This window comes from Miniopterus schreibersii (genome assembly GCF_964146895.1).
Source record: "Miniopterus schreibersii genome assembly, chromosome: 5".
NCBI lineage: Eukaryota > Metazoa > Chordata > Mammalia > Chiroptera > Miniopteridae > Miniopterus > Miniopterus schreibersii.
In genome coordinates this window covers 3,522,552-3,546,167 of record NC_138106.1, presented here as the reverse complement: position 1 = coordinate 3,546,167, position 23,616 = coordinate 3,522,552, and the positions used below count along the sequence as shown (strand labels likewise).

At 51.0% G+C, this 23,616-nt stretch overlaps 3 protein-coding genes across 3 annotated transcripts in view; 1 reads left to right on the top strand and 2 right to left on the bottom strand.

Moving 5' to 3' along the window:
* The window catches only part of TSPEAR (thrombospondin type laminin G domain and EAR repeats), an 85,335-nt gene that overhangs the window by 39,857 nt on the left and 21,862 nt on the right, over positions 1 to 23,616 (bottom strand). The window lies entirely within an intron of this gene.
* LOC308558121 (uncharacterized protein) lies at positions 4,758 to 5,684 on the bottom strand (the record flags this gene model as incomplete). The annotated part of the gene is made up of 2 exons (XM_081139321.1): positions 4,758 to 5,260; positions 5,453 to 5,684. The coding sequence occupies 2 exons, from the start codon at positions 5,682 to 5,684 to the stop codon at positions 4,758 to 4,760; spliced, it is 735 nt and encodes a 244-aa protein (XP_080995447.1).
* LOC308557600 (uncharacterized protein) lies at positions 8,314 to 17,724 on the top strand (the record flags this gene model as incomplete). Its single annotated transcript, XM_081138188.1, has 2 exons — positions 8,314 to 9,062; positions 16,908 to 17,724. The coding sequence occupies 2 exons, from the start codon at positions 8,314 to 8,316 to the stop codon at positions 17,722 to 17,724; spliced, it is 1,566 nt and encodes a 521-aa protein (XP_080994314.1).

Sequence of the window (23,616 nt, the reverse complement as noted above, 5' to 3'; positions counted from 1 at the left end):
GGTCTCGAGGATCCACTCCTCCTTGGAGAATGTTGGCTGCATGGTCCAGTCCTTGGGGAAGTAGGTATGGCTCAGGTGGAGCTTGACTTTAGCTGGAGCATTTCCCAGGTTGGTTTTATTTTATTAAGGTCCAGCATTCAATAAATTATTAGTGGACACATGAAGAAGAGAAAAAAATGCCCATGACCAAGAGATAAAACAGCGTATAGAAGCAAACCCACGGACAGAGTTGATGGGATTAGCAGACAAGGTAGTTAAAACAATCGCTATAAATATGTTCAGGAATTTAAGGAAAAACATGAACATAATGAGGAGAGAAATAAAAGGTACAAAAGAAAATGAAACGAAACTCCAGAAGCTGAAAAATATAATGTAAACAATAAAAAATTAGAAGATTGAGCTTAAAAGTCATTTAGACACCACCAAAGAAAAGACCAGTGACTCTGAAGACATGGCCATAGAAATTATCCAGACCAGATGACCATGAGAAAAAAATTAAAATATAAAATCTTTACAGAGCCTCAGTGATCTGGGAAACAACATTAAGAGGTTTAACATGAATATAACTGGAGTACCTCAAAAAAATAAAGGTGGGGGTGAGGGCAAAGACATTTTAAGAGATAATGGCCAAATACTTTTTTTTGAAATTTGATGAAATTGATATAGAAAACTTGAAAAACACTGTAAACCAACCTGAACTAATTGACATTTATACAAAATACCATTCCCAAAACAGTAGAATTAACATTTTTTCAAGAGCACATAAAACATTCACCAAAATAAATCATATTAAACAAGTTTCAATAAATTCAGTAGGACTGAAATCATACAGAGAATGTTGTTTAACCACAACAGAATCAGAAATAATTAACAGAAAGACATCTGGAAAATTATCCAATATTATGAAACTAAACGACACATCTCAAAATAATCCCTGGGTCAAAGAAGAAGGCACAATGGAAATTAGGAAATATATTGATTAAAATGAAAATAAACTTTGTGGGATGCAGCTAACACAGTGTATTGGGGAAAACGTATAGCTTAAAAATGTATATTTAAAAAGAAGGCAGGGCTAAGATCAGTTATTAAGTTTATACTTTAAGAAGCTATGAAAAAAGTCCAAGTTGATCCCAAAATAAGTAGAGGGAAGGAAATAATCAAGAAGCGTAAAAATCTACCGAATAGAAAACAGACAGACAAGAGAGAAAATCAATAAATCAAATTTGTTTTTTTTAAAAGATCAATAAAATTGATACATTTTAAACTTTATCAGTCAAGTAAAAAGAAAAAAGAAATAAATTACTAACTTCATGAATGAAAGAATTAAAAACGATGAAAGCAAACGGCTTTATGCTGATACATTCAACAACCTAAGCGAAATAGGCAAATAACTGGAAAGACATGAACTATAAAAACTAATACAAAATGAAATAGAAAACCTGAGTAGCCCTCTATCAATTGAAGAAATTGAATTCATAGTTAAAATCTTTCCCATGAAGGAGACTCCGAGCCCAAATGCACTGACCCCGGAAAATCCTAAGAAAGGAAACTGCAAAGAAAAGCTATTAAATTCAAATGAATTTAGAAAGGTTACAGGAGACAAGGTCAATATACAAAAGGCAATTGTATTTCTATCTGATTGCTATCAGATAAATAGTTGAAAATGAAAAAACATACCATTAACTAAAACATTAAAAGCAAAATAGGATAAGTTAACAACAAATATACATGGTCTGTGTTTGGAAAATGAAAAAATATTGTTGAAAAAAGCAATTCTAAATGACTGGAGAGACATATTATGTTTATGAATTTAAAAACTCAATATTAAAATATCAATTCTTTCCAAATGTATAAGTTTACTGCAGTTCCAATCAAAATCCCAACATGCTTGTCTGTAGAAACTAATGAGCTAATTCGAAAATATATTCTAAAAGCCATATGAAAATGTAAAGTATCTGGATTAGCCAACCAATTTGGAAAAAGAGAAAAGCAGAATTGAAGGCCTTATATTGCTTGATTTCAGGACTTAATTTAAAGCTACATTGATCAAGACAGTGTGTTATTGGTGCAATAATAAACATTTATTATTAGTGCAATAATAAACATAGAAGAATACGATAGACAAGGAAGTGCAGAAATAGATCTTCACATATACAGTCAATAGATTTTCAGCAAGGGTAATTCAATGGAGAAAGGGGAATCTTCACAAATGATGCTGGAACAATTCACAGTATATGCAAAAATTAACTTGAAATGGATCCTAGAACTAAGCATGAAACTTAAAACCATAAAATATTTAGAAGTTAGCATAGGACAAAACCTGTGTCACCTTGTGTTTAGGTAAATATTTCTTAGATAGAACCACTGAAGAAAAAATGGTCAATTGAATTTAATCAAAATTAAAGATGTCAGCCCTTCAAAAGAGCACTGTGGAGATGAAAAGGCTAGTCCCAGATAGAGAGATTTCCAGTTTAAACTTATGACACATGACTGGTATCCAGACTCTATAAAGAACACTCACAATTTAATCATAAGGACAAACAATCTGATTTTATAAAAATGGGCAGAGGTTTGGAACAGACCCTGCACTGAGGAAGACATACAAATGGCAAACGAGCACAGGAGCTTATAGCCATTGTTAGTCGTCAGGGAAATAAAAATATCACTACACATACTATGCCCACCATGTGACCAGCAATGCCCCCCGCCCCGAGGCATTAAGAGAAATGAAAACACACTGAGTACAGGTGTTCATAGTTGCTTAATTCAGAATCATTAAAACCTGGAGACAACCCACATATACTTCAACAGGTAAACGGATAAACTGTGGTACATCCATTCAACAGACCTCAACTCAAGCATTAGAAAGGAATTAACTGCTGATATAGACAACAACAGAGACAAGGAGGCGGAGCCAGATGCTGAGGGCACACACTGTACATTTCTTTCCGTGTGACCTGTTCTTAGTGAGACAGTGGCACAGGGTTGGCCGGGCTCCAGGCGGAGGTTGGCAATTGGAAAGGGTTGCAAGGAAACTTTGGCCTGAAGGAAATGTTCTACATATTTTTTTAAAATATGTTTTTATTGATTTTAGAGGGAGAAGGGAAGAGAGAGAAACATCAATGTGAGAGAGAAACATCAATCAGCTGCCTCCTGCATGCTCCTTACTGGGGATAGAGCCAGAACCCTGGACATGGGCCCTGACTGGGAATTGAACCCACAACCTTGCAGTGCATGGGATGACACCCAACCAACTGAGCCACACCGGCCAGGGTGAAATGTTCTACATCTTGACATAGGTGGAGGTGACAGGATGGCAGCCTTTTTAAAAACTCATCAAACTATACAACTGAGTGCATTTGTATTACAGCAAAGCCAATTTTAAGCAGAAGTGGGTGAAAAACTGGTCAGCAGGAGAAGAGGGAAGTTTGGGCGAGGAATGTGCAGCAGGTGGGGCTTGTGTGGGGTGGGAGGTGGTTAGTGCTTCAGAGAAGGAGGCTGAGACCTACAGGGGACAGCAGGGGCTCCCGCTGTGGGTTCCGGCCCGGGCACTGGCCGCAGGAAGAATGGGGGGCTCATGAGCAGGGAGGCGGTGCTTCACCCACGAAGTAGGCCCGAGGAGGGCTGAACATTATCTGATCCTTCATGGGTTGGGGGCAGTGGTCCATGTCCTGCCACAGTTCTGGCCACTGCCCTAGTGGGTGATCTTGCACCCTTGTTCATGTGTGCCCTTGAGTGGTACCAATGTCATCCTGATATCAGGGTAGGCTGCTGTCCAGGTGCTCAGCTGAGGCCTGACGGGTGCTCAGATCACAGGGGAGGCCCTGCACCATAACTTGGGGTCTCTCACACTCCCAGACGGAGCCTGGAGCAGCCAGAGGAGGGCCCTCGAGGCACGTGCAGACTTGGGGCCCTGTAGGTCCTACCACCTGCTGCTTCATATTTTGTTTCTATCTCTAACCGTTTACTCCTGTGAGCTGGGAGCAGCTCCCTCCCTCACTCCATCAGGTCTCTGCTAACGGTGTGGGCCTGCAAGCGGGTGATGGAGGGGCCCAGGGCCACAGGCTGTGCTGCGTGGAGCCCCAGGCCAGCTTCCTAAGGAGGAACTCTGAAGGCTAGGTGTGCCCGGATGCAACAGTGGGTGGAAATGGTCCAGGGGGCTTGAGAACCCAGGGGGCTTGAGAACCCCTGGACCATGCTGTGTCTGCTGGTGACCCATCTCAGGGAAGCTGGGCTCAGGCCCAGCAGGCACTGACATTTCTTGGCGAGAGCAAGAGTCCTACCCAGTCACCTCACCCAGAACAGATAGGCCACTGCCCTTTGGGACTTCTCACTCATTCCTAGAAATACTCGTGGCTGGAGACCACTGTCTGGTGAAAACCCTGTCCCCCCACCCCCACCCCATCACCACAATGAAATCAGATGAAGGAAGCCATCAGGTGATGAGTCAGTTTATTGGGGTGCCCGAGGAAGTGCTGACAGACTGAGAGTCAAGTGACTGGACAGAGAAATTGGGAGGGAAGGACAGGTGACCCAGAAGCAGGTGGAGGAGCCTCCTGGGAGGCAAGAGCCCGGGGGAGCAGTGAGGTCCAGGGTTCCTGAGAGCAGAGGTCAGGTGAGGACAGTGGAGACCTGAGGGACCCTGCCCTGGGTAGGGGCAACCATCTGATCCAGGTCAGGGCCAGACTGAGGGGTGACTGCGAGAACCAGTCACAGGGTGAGGCCTGAGCCCAGCTGGCCCTGGGGGATGTGCTCGGTCAGCAGCAGGACTTCTGGGCAGAGGCAGGGACACAGCAGGCCGGGCGGGAGCACGTGGGGCGACAGAGCAGGGACACGCAGGAGGCCGGGCGGCAGCAGCTGGGCTGGCAGGAGGAGGAGGGGGCACAGCAGGAGGAGGCGGGCACGCAGCAGGCGGGCCTGCACACGGGGCGGCAGATGAGGGACACGCAGGAGGAGGGTCTGCAGCAGGGTGAGGGGCAGGGGGTGGGCTGGCAGCACGAGGGGGCTGCACAGGGGGTGGCCCCAGAGCAGACAGGCACACAGCAGACAGGCTTGCAGCAGACAGGTGTGCAACAGACAGGTGTGCAGCAGGAGGGTGTGCAGCAGGCAGGTGTGCAGCAGGCAGGTGTGCAGCAGGAGGGTGTGCAACAGACAGGTGTGCAGCAGGAGGGTGTGCAGCAGGCAGGTGTGCAGCAGGAGGGTGTGCAGCAGGCAGGTGTGCAGCAGGAGGGTGTGCAGCAGGCAGGTGTGCAGCAGGAGGGTGTGCAAGAGGCAGGTGTGCAGCAGGAGGGTGTGCAAGAGGCAGGTGTGCAGCAGGAGGGTGTGCAAGAGGCAGGTGTGCAGCAGGAGGGTGTGCAACAGGCAGGTGTGCAGCAAGAGGGTATGCAACAGACAGGCTTGCAGCAGGCGGGTGTGGAGATGCAGCAGGAGGGCTGGCAGCAGCTGGGGGCACAGCAGGTGGGGACACAGCAGGAGGGCTGGCAGCAGCTGGGGGCACAGCAGGAGGGCTGGCAGCAGCTGGGGACACAGCAGCTGGGGGCGCAGCAGGAGGGCTCACAGCAGCTCTCTGGACAGTCGTCCACCTGCCAGGAGGAGTCTGTGCGGGAGTCGCAGGACCCGGGCAGGCAGGCGCGGCTGCCATAGCTCAGGTCGCTGGAGCAGACGGACAGGGTGGACGCGGCCATGGCGAGCGGTGGGGTGCAGGGGAGCTGGGAGGAGGTGTGAGTGAGTGTGTGAGTGTGAGTGTGCGGTGCCCAGGGCTGTTGGCTTTTATACCCTCCTGGCTCTGTGCCCCGGGCCCCGCGGCACCATTTCCGCCTCCCAGGGGCATCAAGGATGTTTGCCCGGGATGTTGTCCAGCTCGTAAATCTCCCAGATCATCCTGCTCAGGAGCCCATCCTGTGGTGTCCCCAGGGGACTAGGAGAGGGTGGCGGGTCCCAGCCTGGTCCTCAGGTGGGAGGGGTGGATCGGGTCCTGCCGCAGGCCACCCTGGGTGTGCTGGGTCACTGTCCCGTCAGCTGCAGGGCGGCCGTCCCGCCTGGCTCACTGCAGGAGCCGGCACTAGGCAGCGTTTCCCTGTGGTTCAAACACCCCGTCCCGTGGGGACGCAGGACTGTCGCCAACTTGTGTAGGAGGAACCTAGAGGCCAGGGGGATTTGGTGACTTCCCAGGGCCACATGGGCGGGACAGGACCTGGACCTCTTCACCAGAGCTCAGGAGGATTTCTTATCACCACAGAGCCTCTCCCAGGCCAGCTGTCCATGTGTCCCCTTCCCACGTGTCCTTGAGCTTGGGAGGCCACAAGACTGTACTCTGGGGAAATCGTGTGGCTCCCTTCTCCAGAGGAAAGCGACCGCTTCCTGGGAGCCTGCTTCCCACGCGTGACCCACAGGGAGCGCGTGGGCTGCCCGCGGAGGGGCCGCAGCCCTGTCCCGCTAGGCTCCTCCCCCAAGGCCCGCGTCGCAGTCCTGCCACGCACCCGTCCCCTCTGCCGTGTTCTTTGTGCCTAAAGCATGTCACGGGTCCTGACCGCACGTGGGGCCACAGACGCGCAGATACCACTGTTTTACTCCAAACCTAAAGGTTATTTTCGTCTCCTTTCCCTTCAGTTATTGAGAGAGGAGTAGTAATGTCCCCCACTATGATTTGGTCTTTCTCTGTTCCTACTTTCAGTCCTGTCACATTTTCATTTCTGTGTTCTAGGCGATGTTACGAGGTGCATGCACACCTGGAGTTGTTAGAGCCTCCTGGTGGGCTGACCCTTTTCGTGACGAAAAGTCTTTATCTCAAACAATGCTTCTTGTTTTCAAACCCACTTTCCCTGGTATGAGGAGGCCACCCGGGTCGCCAGAGCCGGTGTTCGGTGCTGTCCTCCCGCCCATGGTTCACTCCGCTGCCGTAAGCCGCACACACACCTCCTACATCTGCCCTCTGGCTATATGTTTCCTATTTGCCCCCAAATGTTCTTTTTTATTATTTCCTGACTATTTGGGGTTAATTAAGCATTTTTATTATTCAATTCCCCTTTTTTTAAATCCTCACTTGAGGATATGTTTTTATTGAGTTTAGAGATGAGAGGAAGGGAGGGGGAGAGAGAGAGAGAGAGGGGGGGACAGAGACAGAGACAGAGACAGAGACAGAGACAGACAGAGACAGAGGGACACCCATGTGGGAGAGAAACATGGATCTGCTGCCTCCTGCACATGCCCTGACCAGGGATCCAACCCGCAACCCAGGTATGTGCCCTGACTGGGAATCGAACTCCCAACTGAGCCACACTGGCCAGGCCATTTCCCACTCCTACTCTTGACTAGTTACCCACTGAGTTTACTCCCCTTTCAGCGGCGGCCTGGAGATGACAGTGTGCACTCTGGCCGTTCAAGTACACGTTGGTGCTCTCCCTCCTTCCCAGGCAATGCTCAGACCTCAGAGCCATTTAACTCTGTCTACCCTTCTCATATTTACTGTTAACACCACTGTGCATTTTATTTTTTTGTTAACATTCAAGAAAATAAACAGGAAACACAGCAATCCTCGTTTTCTGGGCAGAAACCTTGTTGCGGCGACTGTGCTTGCTGCAGGGAGGTGGGCAGGGACCTCTGGGTCACGCACACAGCTTTCAGTCAGATAAATGCAGGTGGCGTGGTAAGGTTGTGGTCGGGTGTGGGGTCTGTGCCTCACTGAGCAGTCGGGGGGGACGGGGTGTGCACTGTCCACCCAGGGACCTGGAGGAGCCGCTGCCAGGCCGTCCACCTTTACCTGCTTGCCACCTGCGCCAGGGCAGTCCTTGCACTGGAGGGTGAGCTGGGGAGCCACAGTTAGAAATGTTCCAGCCTTATGCCTCTTTGGCCTCGGGCTTCTCCAGCAGGCACTTGGAAAGCCAGGGTACCCAATGAACAGAGTCTCCAGGGGTTCACAGGATGTGTCCCAGGTGTCAAGAAAGGGCAGTTGGATTAGGAGAGATGGTTCTCTCGTGAGGCCACCTCAGACCCTAAACATGCTTATTTGAGACACACATGCCTTTCTGCCTCTACATTATGAATGAACCACAGGCAGCTTAGGACACATCAAGAGCAGAACATGCTAGGAGCCTCGTCGCTGAGCAACATCTCACAGAACAAAAACACAAATCCAGCACTAATGAGAGTTCCGAGTCCCAAACACAAACAAGGAAGGTGTGTGAGCATCCTGTGGGGACACAAGCCAGAGAGAGTATAAAAGCCAACAGCCCAGGAACCTCATGCACTCACTCACACACTCACACACTCACACACTCACACACTCACTCCTCCCAGCTCCCCTCCAGCCCCACCATGGCCGCGTCCACCCTGTCCGTCTGCTCCAGCGACCTGAGCTATGGCAGCCGCGCCTGCCTGCCCGGGTCCTGCGACTCCCGCACAGACTCCTCCTGGCAGGTGGACGACTGTCCAGAGAGCTGCTGTGAGCCCTCCTGCTGTGCCCCCAGCTGCTGTGTCCCCACCTGCTGTGTCCCCAGTTGCTGCCAGTCCAGCTGCTGTGCCCCCAGCTGCTGTGCCCCCACCTCCTGCCTGACCCTCACCTGTGCCCCAGTGAGCTGCGTGTCCAGCCCCTGCTGCCAGGTGGCCTGTGAACCCAGCCCCTGCCAACCAGCCTGCACCAGCTCCTGTACCCTCTCCTGCTGCACCTCCTCCCCCTGCCAGCAGGCCTGCTGTGTGCCCATCTGCTGCGGGCCTGTCTGTTGTACATCTGTGTGCTGCACACCTGCCTGCTGCACACCCTCCTGCTGCACACCTGCCTGCTGCACACCCTCCTGCTGCACACCTGTCTGCTGCACACCTGTCTGTTGCACCCCTGTCTGCAGCAAGCCTGTGTGCTGTGTGCCCATCTGCTCTGGGGCCACCTCGTGCTGCCAGCCCACCCCCTGCACCCCATCCTGCTGCAGACCCTCCTCCTGCGTGTCCCTCATCTGCCGCCCCGTGTGCAGGCCCGCCTGCTGCGTGCCCGCCTCCTCCTGCTGTGCCCCCCCCTCCTGCCAGCCCAGCTGCTGCCGCCCAGCCTGCTGCATCCCCGCCTCGGCCCAGAAGTCCTGCTGCTGAGTGATCTCCTTAAGGGGACCCAAACACTCAAGAGCTCACTGCCATCTGCACCCCCAGGATTCTTCACTAAGAGCCAAGACAACTGCCAAGTGACCTTCATGGGTTCCTGCACTGGGCATTTGTGGTCACCTGGCCACCATTGCATTTCTCCCTCTGGGAACAACTCACTCCTTTCTCCAAGTACTGACTTCCCCCATGTCAATGTGCCCTGCCACCCACCCAGGTTGGCAGTGACCCCAGCGAAGCCAGCTGGACTCCCCCAGGCCTCGGAGCCGTGAGTGGAGTGAAAAGAGAAAAGCTGGTTTCTCCTCGCCACCCCGCCCGTGTGGCCCAGGCCTCCACTCACCCTACCCTGGTTTCTTCATCTCCTCCCCAGCCCCGCCCCCATCTGTACTCTGTCCATCCCTTCCAATAAATTCTTTTCCTGATGCGTTTAACCAGCATTCATTTCTGTTGTTGACAACAAAGACCCCTACCTGACACCAACATCCCCCAGGTAAGGTGGTTCTAGGTCATACCCCCGGGCCACCATGTTCCTGCCCCTCAGTGGTGTCCTTGAAGCCCCCTGACTCTTGCCACATCTATGTGCAAGAGATGGACACACTTTCTGGACACAAAGTCTGAATAATCTGACAGTGGCGCCTGCCCCTCAGGGGTGACTCAGACTGTCTTCAGTGTCCCCGCTCCAGAAGGGCCTGTTCAGGGAGGAGTTAGCACAGCAGGCCTGGGGTTCCTAGCGTGTGTGATGAGGATGCCTCACTGGCCTAAACCATCTGTGCAGACATGATGGCTGTGCTGACGCCTGCTGTCCCTCTGGGAGCCTAGACTTTTGGGAAGTGCCGGGCAGAGGTGCCATATGACCAGCCTCAATACAAACCATGGGTACTGAGTCTCTGATGAGCTCCCTGGCAGACGTCTCACAGGTGCTGTCACACTGTGTGCTGAGCAGTTAAGTGCCTCCTGCACAATCCACCAGGATGGGCTCTGGAAGCTACACCTGATGTCCCCAACTCCCCCCCAACGAGCCCTTTTCCTGTGCTGATTTAGCTCTGCGTACCTAATCCTAGGAGTTCTAGAGAGTCAGCAGAACAGGGAGGTGCTGAGGACCCAACACCCAACATCAAAATGAAAAAACGTCCAAGTCTGATAGTAACCAACAGGGCCTAGAGTGTAGACAGGTACATTTTACAGTATGTAAATCACACCTAAATAACATTCACTTTTTAAAAGAATATGATCAAGAGATACACAAGCAAACACAACCCCAGTCCTGGATAGAGATTTGATCGCACACCCCCCCAGTGGTGGGCTGAGGCTGACTTGCCCAGCTCCTGAGAATTGACCGTGGACCTCTCTTCCCGGCTCGGTGTTCAGTAACATCACATCAGTAGCTATTATGGAACTTGGCAAACACCACGAATCAGGACTTTTCTGCTTTTGTTTCACAGGCAGCCAGTTAGTAAACACATACCAGCATACCACTTCACATATACAACTCATAACTCATATTCAGAATATATGATTTTCTATAAATCAAGAAAAATACAAATAACCCTATTTAACTAAAACAAGCAAATGGCTTGAACAAGCACCTACAGGAAAACATATTCAAATGTTCAGGGAGCATACACCAGGGAATACAAATTAATGCAATAATACTGTACCCCTACCCACTTTACAAAATGGGTAAGGTCTTAAAGACTGACAATGCCTCATTTTATACAAGATATACATTGACTGGAATTCATAAAATTGACTAATGGAACTGTAAATTTCTTTAGAAACTTGTTGGGTAGTGTTAAACTGAACACATGCATGTCATATGGCCCAGAAATTTCACTCATGACTATACCCTGAAATTGCTAAATATATTCATTAAAAACAAAATGTACAAGAATTTTCGTAGCAGCATTATTCATATTAGCCAAAATATTGAATCAAAATCTCCATCATTGACAAAGAGAATAGATAAGTAACATGTAGAGGGTTTGATGCAATAATTTACCTCACAGCAAATAAATAAATAAATAAATAAATAAATAAATAAATAAATAAATAAATAAATAAATAAATAAAAATTAACTTCTGATTCATGCAGCAACATGTTTTTATCACAGGCCTTTTGTTGAGCAAAATGGGCCATAAATAAAAGAGCAGACAGAACAAGCAGAACTAAGCAAGGGGGGAGAGAAGGTGGAATAGTGACTTCTCCTTCGGGGAGGAGGTGGGTTAACTGAGAAACAGCACAAGGAACATTTAGATTTCTGGAAATGTTACACATCTTCAACAAATATTCTAAGAAAAAACTTTTCCAATCCAGAAGACTATACTGAGCTAAACTATCCATCAGCTATAAAGGCAGAATGAAGGCATTTTTAACTATGCTGTGCTAAAAAATGTATCTCCAATGCACCCATTTTCAGAAAGCTTCTGGAGGCTGTACTCCACCAAAATAAGGGCAAAAACCCAGGGAGGAAAACACACCACATTCAGGAAATCAGAGACCCATGACTGGAGAGAGATGGGGGAACATCAGAGAAAACAGTGAACAGAGATGCCTAGATGACACCTGTGCACCAGCAGAGGGGACAGCCCACAGATGCAGAGGGCTCTAGGAGAGAGACTTCCAAAAAGTAAATGAAACTGACTGATCACCTGATATGTTTGAACCTCTTGTGTGGAGCGTGGGGATGATTCAATGATAAGTCCGCCAGAAAAATAGACAAATAAACAAAAGCAGCAATTATGAACCCTAAGAAAGGAAAAACAAGCAAAAACAAAATGTGCATCAGTGTGGAAGTTAAACCTGGTTCCACTACACAGACTTGGCTGTGAGTGATACTCAGCTAAAACAATACAGATTTGAACACTGATTTAACCAACATTAGGGTATCACTGCCTTCTGTGTCTGGGAAGAAGGGAGTTTTTCATGGGGCTGGTAGTAAACAAGAGAAAGTGCTTCCCTCCACAGCGGAAAATTAGCTTGTATCTAAAACTGAAAACTCCAGAAATAACAGATTATGAACAGTATTTTGTAATTTTGAGACAGAAGGGGAAGTAAGAACAGGGTCTGGGGTGGACACTGGGGAAGACAAACACAGAGAAAAGCCATGGACACTCTACTGGAGTTTGCAGATGGGCATCCTGAACTCATGCACATAGTCACAGACACTGAGACAGACACCCTGTGCCCCAGCACCATGCCAGCTGCTGGATGCAGAGGGCAGAGACAGGGGTGTAGCCTCTGGAGTGCCACCTGCTGGGCGGGGCTGAGGGAGAGGAGGTGGAAAAGGGCAGATCCTGGCAGCAATGGTGTAGAAAGCCCAGAACGTGTGAGAGGGAGTCCAAACCACAGAGCGGGAGGCACAGATGAATATGTGTATACAGATGTGTACAAATGCAGGCCCACAAATGATTGAGCAAGACTGAGAACAGACTCCTAGAACCAGATCTGTAGATCAAAGCATGCAGACATTGGTGATGTGAAAATCATCACACTGCCCACAAGAGGTCCTGGTCTTAATAAAAGCACAGTTTGCCCTGGCCAGGTGGCTTGGTTGGTTGGAGTGTCCCATCATACACCAAAAGGTTATGGGTTCGATCCCCAGTTGGGGCACGTACAGGAGGCAACTGATCGATGTTTTGTTTTGTTTCTCTCTCTCTCTCTCTCCCCCTCTTTTCACCCTATCTAAAATCAATGGAAAAAATATCCTCAAGTGAGGATTAACAAAAAATAAAAATAAATAAACAAACAAAACACACAAACAAGTTAAGGCACCTGAGGAAAGAATATCAGCTGTGGCACACAGAAGACACCCCAAAAAGCCTAGAATGACAAGCTGGGGAATGAGATGCTTTGAAGAATTAGACTTTCAAAGCTTCTACCAGTTCCTGGGAGTCCAGAAGACCCACAGGTACCTACTAGGGGCATATGCTCAGAAAAGACCTGAGAAGGCCCAAAGTCCTCACCTCTGGCTGCACTTCAAGCTCTGAACAAGCAGGAAGTGAAGGTGAAGGCAGAGTTGTAAACTGCCTGGCTGAGGGTGGAAATCATGTTCCAACACACAAACAGAACCCAGCTACAAAGAAGGGGAAAAACATTTTTTGGGTCCAGGTGTTTAAGGAACTCTCTGTCAAATCACTCTCTGACTACTAACAGAGACCACACATGACAAAGAGTATAGTCATTGCAAAAATAGTTTAAAAGAGTTGGTAAACAAACAACAACAACAACAAAAAGCCACAACAACCAGCAACAACAAACTAGGGAGGGAGGAGAATCCAATGTCAATTATCACATTATAATATTCATTCAAAATGTCCAGTTTTAAAAAAAAAATTATGAGGCATGCAAAGTCCAGGAATTGAACTTACTAGACAAAGCCTTCAAGTCAACTCTATTCATACTCTAAGAGTTCATGGAAACCTTGGACAAAGAGCTAAGAGAAATCAAGAGTATTATGCCTCACCAAATACAATGTATCAATAGAGAGACAGAAATATAAAAAGGAACCAAATGGAAATTCAGAGTTGAAAAGTACAATAACTGAAATGAAAACTTTACTACAGGGTCTCAATAGCACATTTGAGCAGACAGATGAAAGAATTAGTGAAAGTGAAGATAGGTCAACTGAAATACTCCAGTCTGAGGAGCAGACAGAATAAACAGAAGGACGATAATTGAACAGAAATTAAGGGACCTGTGGGACACCATCAAGCAAAAAAACATATACTAAACTAGAGTCCCAGAAAGAGGAGAGAGAGAGAAAGAAGCAGAAAAAATATTTTAAGAAATAATGGTCAAGCCCTGGCTGGGTGGCTCAGTTGGTTGGAGTGTCATTCCATGCACCTAAAGGTTGTAGGTTCGACTCCCAGTCAGGGCAAATACCCAGGTTGCAGGTTTGATTCCTCAGTCGGGGCATGTACAAGAGGCAACTGATTGATGTTTCTCTCTCCGTCTCTCTCTCTCTCTCTCTCTCTCCCTTTCTCCCTTCTTCTCTCTCTTAAAATCAATAATACATATCCTTGGGTGAGGATTTTTTAAAAAGAAAACATAATGGTTCAAAACTTCCCAAATTTGACGAAGCATATGAGTCTACATATCCAAGAAGCTGAATGAACTCCAACTAGAATAAACTCGAGATCCACACTGAGATGCATTATAAACAAATTATTGGAAGACAAAGACAAAGAAAGAACCTTAAAAGCAACGAGAGAAGATTAACAGCTAATTTCCCAACAAAAACTGTGAGACCAGAAGGCAGTAGGATGACATATAAAAAGTGCATTAAAAATTGTCAATAAAGAGGTGTATATCCAGCAAAAGTGTCCTTAAAAATGAAGGAGAAATTAATGCATATCCAGATAAATAAATGTTGAGTTGATTACTAGTAGAGCTGATCTACAAGAAATAATAATTCAGGCTGAATAATAGGGCATTGATTAATAACTTAGAGCCATATGAAGAAATAAGATCACCAAAGAGGTGTCACTTTCAGCAGTGTGTGTTTTAAGGATTTTTCCATTAAGTCTAGATCAAATTTTTTGGCGAATACTTGTTCACAGTACTCTCGTACACTCCTTTTTATTTATGTAAAGGCAGTGATAATACCCCATTTTTACTTTTGACTTTAGTAATTTGAATCTCCTTTCTTTTTTTTCTTAGCCAGTCTAGTTAAAGATTTGTCAATTTGGGGGTTTTGGGGGGGGTTTTTCCAAGAAAAACTTTTGGTTTCATTGATTCTCACTATTGTTTCTAGTTTCTGTTTCATAAATCTGTGTCCTAATCTTTATTTCCTTCCTTCTGCTGCTTTGGATTTAGTTTGCTCTTCTTTTACTAGTTTGTTAAGGTGTAAAGTTAGGTTATTGATTTGAAATCTTTCTTCTTTTAATTGTGTCAATAGTTATAAACTTCCCTCTGAGTATCATTTTGCTGTATCCCTTAAGTATTGGTTTATCATGTTTTCATCTCAAACTACTTTCTAGCTTCTCTTTTGATTTCTTTTTTGACCTATTTGTTGTTTGAGTCTGTGTTGTTTGATTTCCACATGTTTGTGAATTTTTCAGTTTTCCTTCTGTAATTGATTCTATTTTCATTCCATGTGGTCAGATAAGATACTTTGTGTGATTTCAATATTTTTATTTTTTATTTATTTATTTATTTATTTATTTATTTTTAAATATATCTTTATTGATTTCAGAAAGAGGAAAGGAGAGGGAAAGAGAGAGACAGAAACATCAATGATGAGAGTCATTGATCGGCTGCAGCCCGCAACCCAGGCATGTGCCCTGACCGGGAATCGAACCCTGATCGCCTGGATTCTAGGTCGACGCTTAACCACTGAGCCATGCCCGGCTGGGCTCAATATTTTTAAACATATTGAGATTTGTTTTGTGGCCCAACATATGGTCTAATCTGGAGAATATTCCATGTGCACTTGAGAAAAATGTGTATTCTGCTATTGTTGAGTTGAGCAATTTATACATGTCTGTTGGGTCTAGTTGCTTTATAGTGGTCTTCAAGTCCTCTGTTTCATTATTGATCTTTAATCTAGTCATTCTACCATCTCATTTTTTTTAATTAGTGAAAAAGACTTATTGAAGTCTTCCAGTATTACTTTAGAACTGAAATTGTCTATTTCTTTCTTCAGTTCTGTCAGTTTTTCCTTTATGTATTTTGGAGGTCTGTTGCTGGGTACATATGTGTTTATAATGGTCACATATTCTTACTGTATTGACCTTTTATCAACAGTTGAAGTCTTTATCTGCCTCTTACAATAATTTTTGACTCAAAGTTTATTTTGCTGATTTTCTTATAGCCACCAGCTTTCTTTTGGTTACTATTTGCACTAAAATATCCTTTTCCATTCTTTCACTTTCAATATATTTGTATCTTTGGATCTAACGTGAGTGAACTGACTCAAGAACAGACAAGCTGAAGAGACATAAAACAATGAGACTGAGTCAGTAATCAAAAACCTCCCCTAAAGGAAAAGTCCACAGCCAGATGGCTTCAGTGCTGAATTCTAGGAAACATTCACAGACGACTTGACACCCATCCTTCTCAAACCCTTCCAAAGAGCACAGCATGAGGGAACACCTTCTAACTCGTTCTACGAGGTAGGTCATCATTATCCTGGTATCAAAGCCAGAAAAGACAACAACAACAAAACTACAATCCAATATTCTTTATAGCAAAGTTTAAAAATCTTCAACAAAATACAATCAAACCATGGCCCCAGATGTCACCAGGAGCCTGGCACATGACTCCCCAGGTGGAAACAGAGAAACTGCGGCTTCCTTCCAGGCGTCCCTGCAGGGGTCAGAGTCAGGCCAGGGACAGCTAGCCTTGCCCAGGACAGTCAAAAGTTTATGAGCTGAGCAAAGGCATCTCATGACACCAGGACTGACCATAATGAAGGTGCTCACAGTGCAAACACCAACAAGGAAGGGAAAGCACGGGCCTCCTGTGGGACAACACACATACCCAGGGAGGGGTATAAAAGCTGGACAGTTCCAGCACCTCACACACTCACTCACCTTCACACACTCACACCTCCTCCCAGCGCACCTCCAGCCCCACTGCCCACCATGGCCGCGTCCACCCTGTCCGTCTGCTCTGACGACCTGAGCTATGGCAGCCACACCTGCCTCCCTGGGACCTGTGACTCTTGCACCAGCTCCTCCTGGCAGGTGGATGACTGTCCAGAGAGCTGCTGTGAGCCCTCCTGCTGTGCCCCCAGCTGCTGCCAGCCCACCTGCTGTGCCCCCAGCTGCTGCCAGCCCACCTGCTGTGCCCCCAGCTGCTGCCAGCCCTCCTGCTGTGTCCCCAGCTGCTGCCAGCCCACCTGCTGTGTCCCCGGCTGCTGCCAGCCCTCCTGCTGCCAACCCTCCTGCTGCATCTCTGCCCCCTGCCAGCAGGCCTGCTGTGTGTCTGTTAGCTGCAAGCCTGTGTGCTGCACTCCTGTCTGCTGCAAGCCTGTCTGCTGCACCTCTGTCTGCTGCAAGCCTGCCTGCTGCAAGCCTGTGTGCTGCACCCCTGCCTGCTGCAAGCCTGTGTGCTGCACCCCTGCCTGCTGCAAGCCTGTGTGCTGCACCCCTGCCTGCTGCAAGCCTGTCTGCTGCACCCCTGCCTGCTGCAAGCCTGTGTGCTGCACCTTTGCCTGCTGCAAGCCTGTGTGCTGCACCCCTGCCTGCTGCAAGCCTGTCTGCTGCACCCCTGCCTGCTGCAAGCCTGTGTGCTGCACCCCTGCCTGCTGCAAGCCTGTGTGCTGCACCTCTGTCTCCTGCAAGCCTGTCTGCTGCACCTCTGTCTGCTGCAAGCCTGTCTGCTGCAAGCCTGTGTGCTGCACCTCTGTCTGCTGCAAGCCTGTGTGCTGCACCCCTGTGTGCTGCGCGCCTGTCTGCTCTGGGGCCGGCCCCTGCTCATCCTCCTCACCCTGCTGCAGACCCTCCTCCTGCGTGTCCCTCATCTGCCGCCCCGTGTGCAGGCCCGCCTGCTGCGTGCCCATCTCCTCCTGCTGTGCCCCCTCCTCCTCCTGCCAGCCCAGCTGCTGCCGCCCGGCCTCCTGCGTGTCCCTGCTCTGCAGCCCCGCGTGCTCCCGCCCGGCCTGCTGTGTCCCCATCTCGGCCCAGAAGTCCTGCTGCTGACCAGCTCCGTCCTCTGCCTCTCAGCTGCTGTCCTTGCTCCTGAGCCCAGTTCTCCTCTCCCTGGAGCCCCCAGAGCCCCTCTGCTGGTGCCAGGACCTCCCCTCTCGCACTGGTTGTCACCGTGGCTGCCTGGTGCAGTTCTGAACATGCCCCCATCCCCTCACCAATCCCTCACTGGGGGTGCACTTGGGGCCCCAGGAGCCTCCTCTGCAGGACTGGTTGCTTGCTTCCCATGTGACAAAGGCCAATGGCTATAATCAATAAAATGTCTGTGCCGGGAAATCCGTGTCTATTCTCCGTCACCCTGAGCCCCCTCGGCCACTCCACTCCCGGGCTGTGGTGCTCCGTCTGGTAGAAGCCAGAAGGTAAAGACACGTTCTCTAGTCCAAGTTCAGGGCAGCTGAGCCACAAGACCTGAAGGGACACCATCTGCACACTCATTTCCCTTCCCGACCCCAGCGGCCACCTTCCCCACAGGGACAGGCCTCCAAGGCCCGGCCCAGGAGGCACAGGCCCTGAGTGGACTTGGGCTCCTGCCCAGGTCTGTCCCCCTGCTGGTCTAGGTGAAGGTGAGATGGGGACCAGTAGAAACCCTGCTGGTCAGGATCTGTGTGCCAGTGTCCCCTGCAGGGAGGACCACCCCGGCCTGGGTCTGACACGGCTGGAGTCTGTGCTGGACACTCCATGGGTAAGAGGAGTAAGGATCCAGGTGGACCCTTGGGGGCAAGGGTGGGGTGGACTCAGGCCAGGGGAGAGCCTGGAGCAGGGTGGGCCTGAGCAGAAGGAACCCCTCTGCCAAGCTCCCGAGAAGGGTATGGACCACCTGGAGTGGGGCCTCCTCCCCTGGCTGGTGGGCATGGGGCAGGGGCTCAGGAGGAGTCCACAGAGACAGGAGGGGCTCAAAGTCCCCGAAGCAGGGCGAGGGGCAGCCAGCTGCAACCTGCTGGGGACGCCGCCTCCTCCCCACCTCTCCCACCCAATAATCACATGGCAGCCAGGAGCATCACGGAGGAAAAGTGGACACTGGAGACTGTGCAACAGAAAAGTTGGGTTTATCCTGTGGCCAGAGAAATGCCCACGAACATGTGGCTAAAACCACACCAATGCGTTGTCTCACAGCTGTGGTGGCTGGAATCTGACAGTCTCTCTGGGTTGACATCAAGGTGTGGGCAGGCCTGGACCCTTCCGGAGGCTCCGGGGCAGAGTCCGATCCTAGCCCCTTTCAGCTCCTAGAGGCCCCGCCACATTTGACAGTTGCGTGCTCCAAGCCGGCGGCCTGGTGTCTTGCTTCCACCTTCCTGGGCCTCCTTTTCCAGTCCCCCCTGCCCCCCTCATAAGTCGCTCTAAGGACTTTGGGCCCCCTGGGTGACCCAGGATCATCTCCCATTGCAAAACCCTTCACGGACTCCCATCTTCCAAGTCACTTTGCTTGTAAGGAGCATATTCACAGGTCTGGGATTGTGGGCATCTCTGGGGACCATGTAAGTTGCCCACTGAGCCCTCTCCCGCCGACTGGGAGAAGGAGGGGCTGTGCTTTTCAATGGAGCTTGCCGCCTGGGCTTTAGCTAGAGCAGGAGCAGGAGGCCTGCTTCCCTAGAAGGGATCAGGTCCGAAAGCCAGTGGTTTCCCCTCAGCCCCACCCAGAGCTGGCTGAAAACTGCCCTCTTACGTTCAAGGGAAGGGGGTCCCATGTGGCTGGGCACTAGGAGCACGCCCATCACCCAGAGGTGGCCTTTGAGTGGTCAGGCCCTGCTCTCTCCACAGAAGGAACTTTCCAGAATCCCCGGAAACCTCGCCAGAGGAATCTAGGGAAAGACACTGAAGGAAAGACGTTGCCACCCTCGGGTGAGCATCGCACTCTGATATTTACTAGGCCTTGGATGGGGTAGGGTGCAGGGCCTGCACACTGGCACCTGCCGTGTGGGGTGGACCAGGCCCAGTCCCTCGGCCTGGCTGGCTGGGTTCCAGTGGCCTTGTTACAAGGTGGTCCAGTCGGGTCCAGAAGGTCTGAAGTGGACGTCTGGGCTGCCTCATAGGAATTCATGCAACCGGTTGGCAGCATCCAGAGGACTGGCACGAGGGGGCTACCTACACAGTAGCCTGCAGCTCACGGGCACGCAGAAGGCATCCCAGCAGCTCAGGGACGTGCAGCTTGTCCCCTGGCAGGGGCTGGGCACACAGCTGGCCAGGCTGCAGGAGGCGGCCCAGCTGTGGGCTGACAGGCAGCTGCAGGAGGTGGCTGAGCTGCACACTGGCCGGGAAAGCAGAGCCACACAGGGGGCACAGCAGGAGCTCCTGCAGCCGGGGGATGGGCAATAAACGGCCACTCAGCCCAGGGGACTGGCGGAGCAGCTGGTATGGCGCGTGGTGGCACAGGGCCCAAGTGAGATCAGGGTGGGGGACGGGGCTGGTCTGCAGGCTCCTTCCCGGAGGCGGCCTTCACACCAGGCCGTGGCATCCTGGCAACGAGGCGCATGGTGCCTTCCTCGTGGCTGCCCAGCTGGGTCTCCCTCCCCTTCCCTTTCTGTGTCTCTTCCTCATTGAAGTGACTCAGTTCAGGAAGCTCCTTCTTGGCTGCAGGTCACTGTGACCCAGCGGCCCTGTGATTTCCAGAACCAGAACCCAGATTGGATAGTAAAGGGCCATCGGTAGGGGACAGGGGACCTCCCTCCCCAGGCCCTCTTTTCCAGGTCCTCCCCAGTTTTAAATACCCTGTCCTCTGTCCACACAAGCACAGTCCCACTCGCTGCACTGGGGGCCCCCCATTTAGATGTGGAAGCTCAAAGATCCAGAAGGTCTTCCCAGCCACCGAGAGCCACGCTGTCGGCCCCGCGTGGGGAGTGCAAGGGCCACGGCACTGCAACAGCAACAATGACGGGTCCAGCTTGGGGCCAGGTGCCGCCCTAAACGTCTAACATGGACTGTCTCACAAGCTGTCACTCATCAGTCCCGCCACTATCCAGGATGGGGGACGTGTCCGTGTCCGTGTCCGTGTCCGTGTCCGTGTCCGTGTCCTGCCACCGCAGACGGAGAGGCAGGTGTGTGAGGCGGCTCAGTTTCACTCCAGAGCCGTGGTCTGGACCATGGTGCCAAATTCCACTGGGGCTTTGGGGTCCTGAGATTCTTCCATATATGAGTTAGAATTTTTAAAATCAAATCTGGGGATTTTTCCCATATTTCTTCGAGACAGCCTTACATCTCAGTGTCATTCTCTTCTTGGGTGCCAACGCCTGCGCGCTGGCCTTCTCGACGTCGTCGCGGAGGCCTCTTCCTCTCCCTTCCCTCCTTTCCCTCCTCGCTGGGGCCATTTCTACTGAGCGTCTTCAAGTTCACCCACCTTCTTCTGGTGGCTCGGGCGGCACGACCTGAATCTGGTCACCGGCGCCAGTGCTCTCGCACCCGACTGCGGGATCCCCACCGCTCCTGGCGAGGCCCGTTCCGCAGCAGGGTCCTCACCCCGTGTGCCCCTGCCTGGGACGCCGCCCCGGACCCTTCACGGCACCCGATGTGAGGCCAATAAACTGCTTTCTCGAGGCAGCTGTCCCTCTGTGTCACCTTCACATGTTTTTGAAGTTCTTTCCTTGAAGGCAGCACCTTCCTAAGCACAGCAACCGCTCCTCAAAGGGTCTCCCCGGAAAGTTCAGCCGAAGGTGGGGTATCCTCGGTGGGTGGAGGGGTGGGGAGAGGTGCCGTCCCCACATCTGCCACTCAAGACATTGTAGATGGGAAAGGGCAAGGGAGAAACTTCCCTCTGGCTGAGGGGCGGACGGAACACAGGCCTGGACCCCAGGTCCCATGGGTACCCGAAAGGATTGCTAAACAGGGAGGGCGGGAAACTCTCTCTCACACACACACACACACACACACACACACACACACACACAGAGCAGGGTCTGGGTCCCAGGGAGGGGCCCCCCGAAGTCTGAGAAGTTTTATGCAGATGGTGTTGGAGAGACTCCTCACAGGGCCTGGGGCGGGGCCGGTTGACTTCCACCCTTCTTGTGTCACCTGCTGGCTCAGGTAACACCTGGTTTGCCCTTTCCCAGGGGCTGCAGGGCTTTGGGCCCCAATTATTCCTGTTGGACACTCCTGTTGTCGGTCAGACCCCCGGGGGCACATCCCACTGGCGTCCTCCCCTCCTTCCTGAGACTGGGATCCCACACCAGTGGGCAGGGTGCCCAAACATCCTTGCAGGAAGAGGCCCAAAATGGGGAGCTGACACGTGCAGCCGATAACCTGAGCCCAGATCTGTTGGACAATATCCCTCACTCCCAGAGTGTGCACGTCAGTACACACAGGGACACCCAGGGAGTGGGTAGATAGGTGCACCGAGACAATGACCCCAAGGTCATGTTCACCTAGTGCCAACAGATCCCAGGGCCCAGCCCAGCACGAGCACACAGCCAACCTTGGTTACTGTCCGCTCCAGCTCAGAGACTGCCTTCTACCTGCGGGGTTTCTTTCTTGGACTGGCTTCATAGGGGCCCCCAAAACAGAAACAGGGACGTACGTCAGCAATAACAGCAAACAGTGGTCATGCTGCCAAGACATGTTGCCAAGGCCCGGGTAATAAAGGCCACCCTAGGGGAGAAGCCTCCAGACCAGCCCCACCCACCCCAGCCCCACACCACCATGTGCCACACTGGCTGCTCCAAGGTCTGACAACCTGCCTGGTCCCTTGGTCAATGTCCCTGCCTGCTGCTCTCTCATGGGCTGTGGGAGCTCCTGCTTCTTTCCCTGCCCCTGCGTGGCTCTGCTGTGCCGGCCCGTGGATGACTCAGGCACCTACAGCCAGCCTGCCTGCGACTGCCCAGAGGGCTGCTGCCAGGCCTCCTCCTGCAGCCCGACCTGCTGTGTGCCCCTGAACTGCCAGTCCCCTGAGTGCGAGACCTCCGCAGGTGGCGTCCTGGTCTGCATACCTTTCTGCTGCTGCATCCCTGCCTGCTACTGAAGCTGCAGCCGGCACACCAGCCTCTCCCTGATCGCAGACCCTCCAGCTCTGCCCGACACAGGACAAGCTTTCCGGCACCATAACTGGTCTCCGGTTAACGACCAAGGTCCTTGCATGGCCCCTACTGGATGACTGAACCAGGAGCCACCCCCAGTGGCTGATTAAGACACTGATCAGTCTGGCATTTTTTCCTTGGAGATCGCCATTAGCACACTCCCCTGTGGCTAGGAGGAGTGGCTCATTGTCTGGAGAAAGGGTCTGGGATGAAGGGCTGGGGGCTCACTCGTCCTCATGAGGATGACTGAGTGTGGCCAGAGCCTGGTGCCTGCGTCTGTCCTTCCTGCAGGCTTCTGGCACATCCTCTGCCCTGGGCCACACCTGTGAAAGAGCACTCACGGTCCAGGCCACCACCGGAGACTGACACTGAGATGGCACAGGGTATGTGATAGCCCAGCCATGCTCCTCTCCACTCCCCAGCAGTTCGCTTCTTCCACTGACCGGCGCTCGGCAGAGAGAAGTGGCACATACTCAACTGAACACAGCACCTACGGGCTCCTCGCCAGCTCCCTGAGCAGCATGCTACTGTGCTGGCCATTACATCAGCTGGCTGAGGGGGCTCCTGGCAATGGTTCCCAAAAAGATGAAGAGGAAGACACCAGGCCCTCATGTCTGCCCATATTCACTATTTCCCAAGCACCTCTGCACTGACCCAGGGCAGGCAGCCATGAGCTACGACAGGTAGGGCCCCAGCCCTGTCCAGTGGGGGATGAGGTGACCCTCGATGACCACACAGGTCAGGGTGAATGTTCAGCTATAGCAGAACAGAGGAGCAGGTAAGTGGAAGGGACCTGCTTTCGTTTACAAGGAGAGTAGGAATGTGACCAACCCTAGTCTACATAAATGATGGTGCTAAAATCCTAAGATCACCGAAAAAAGGAATT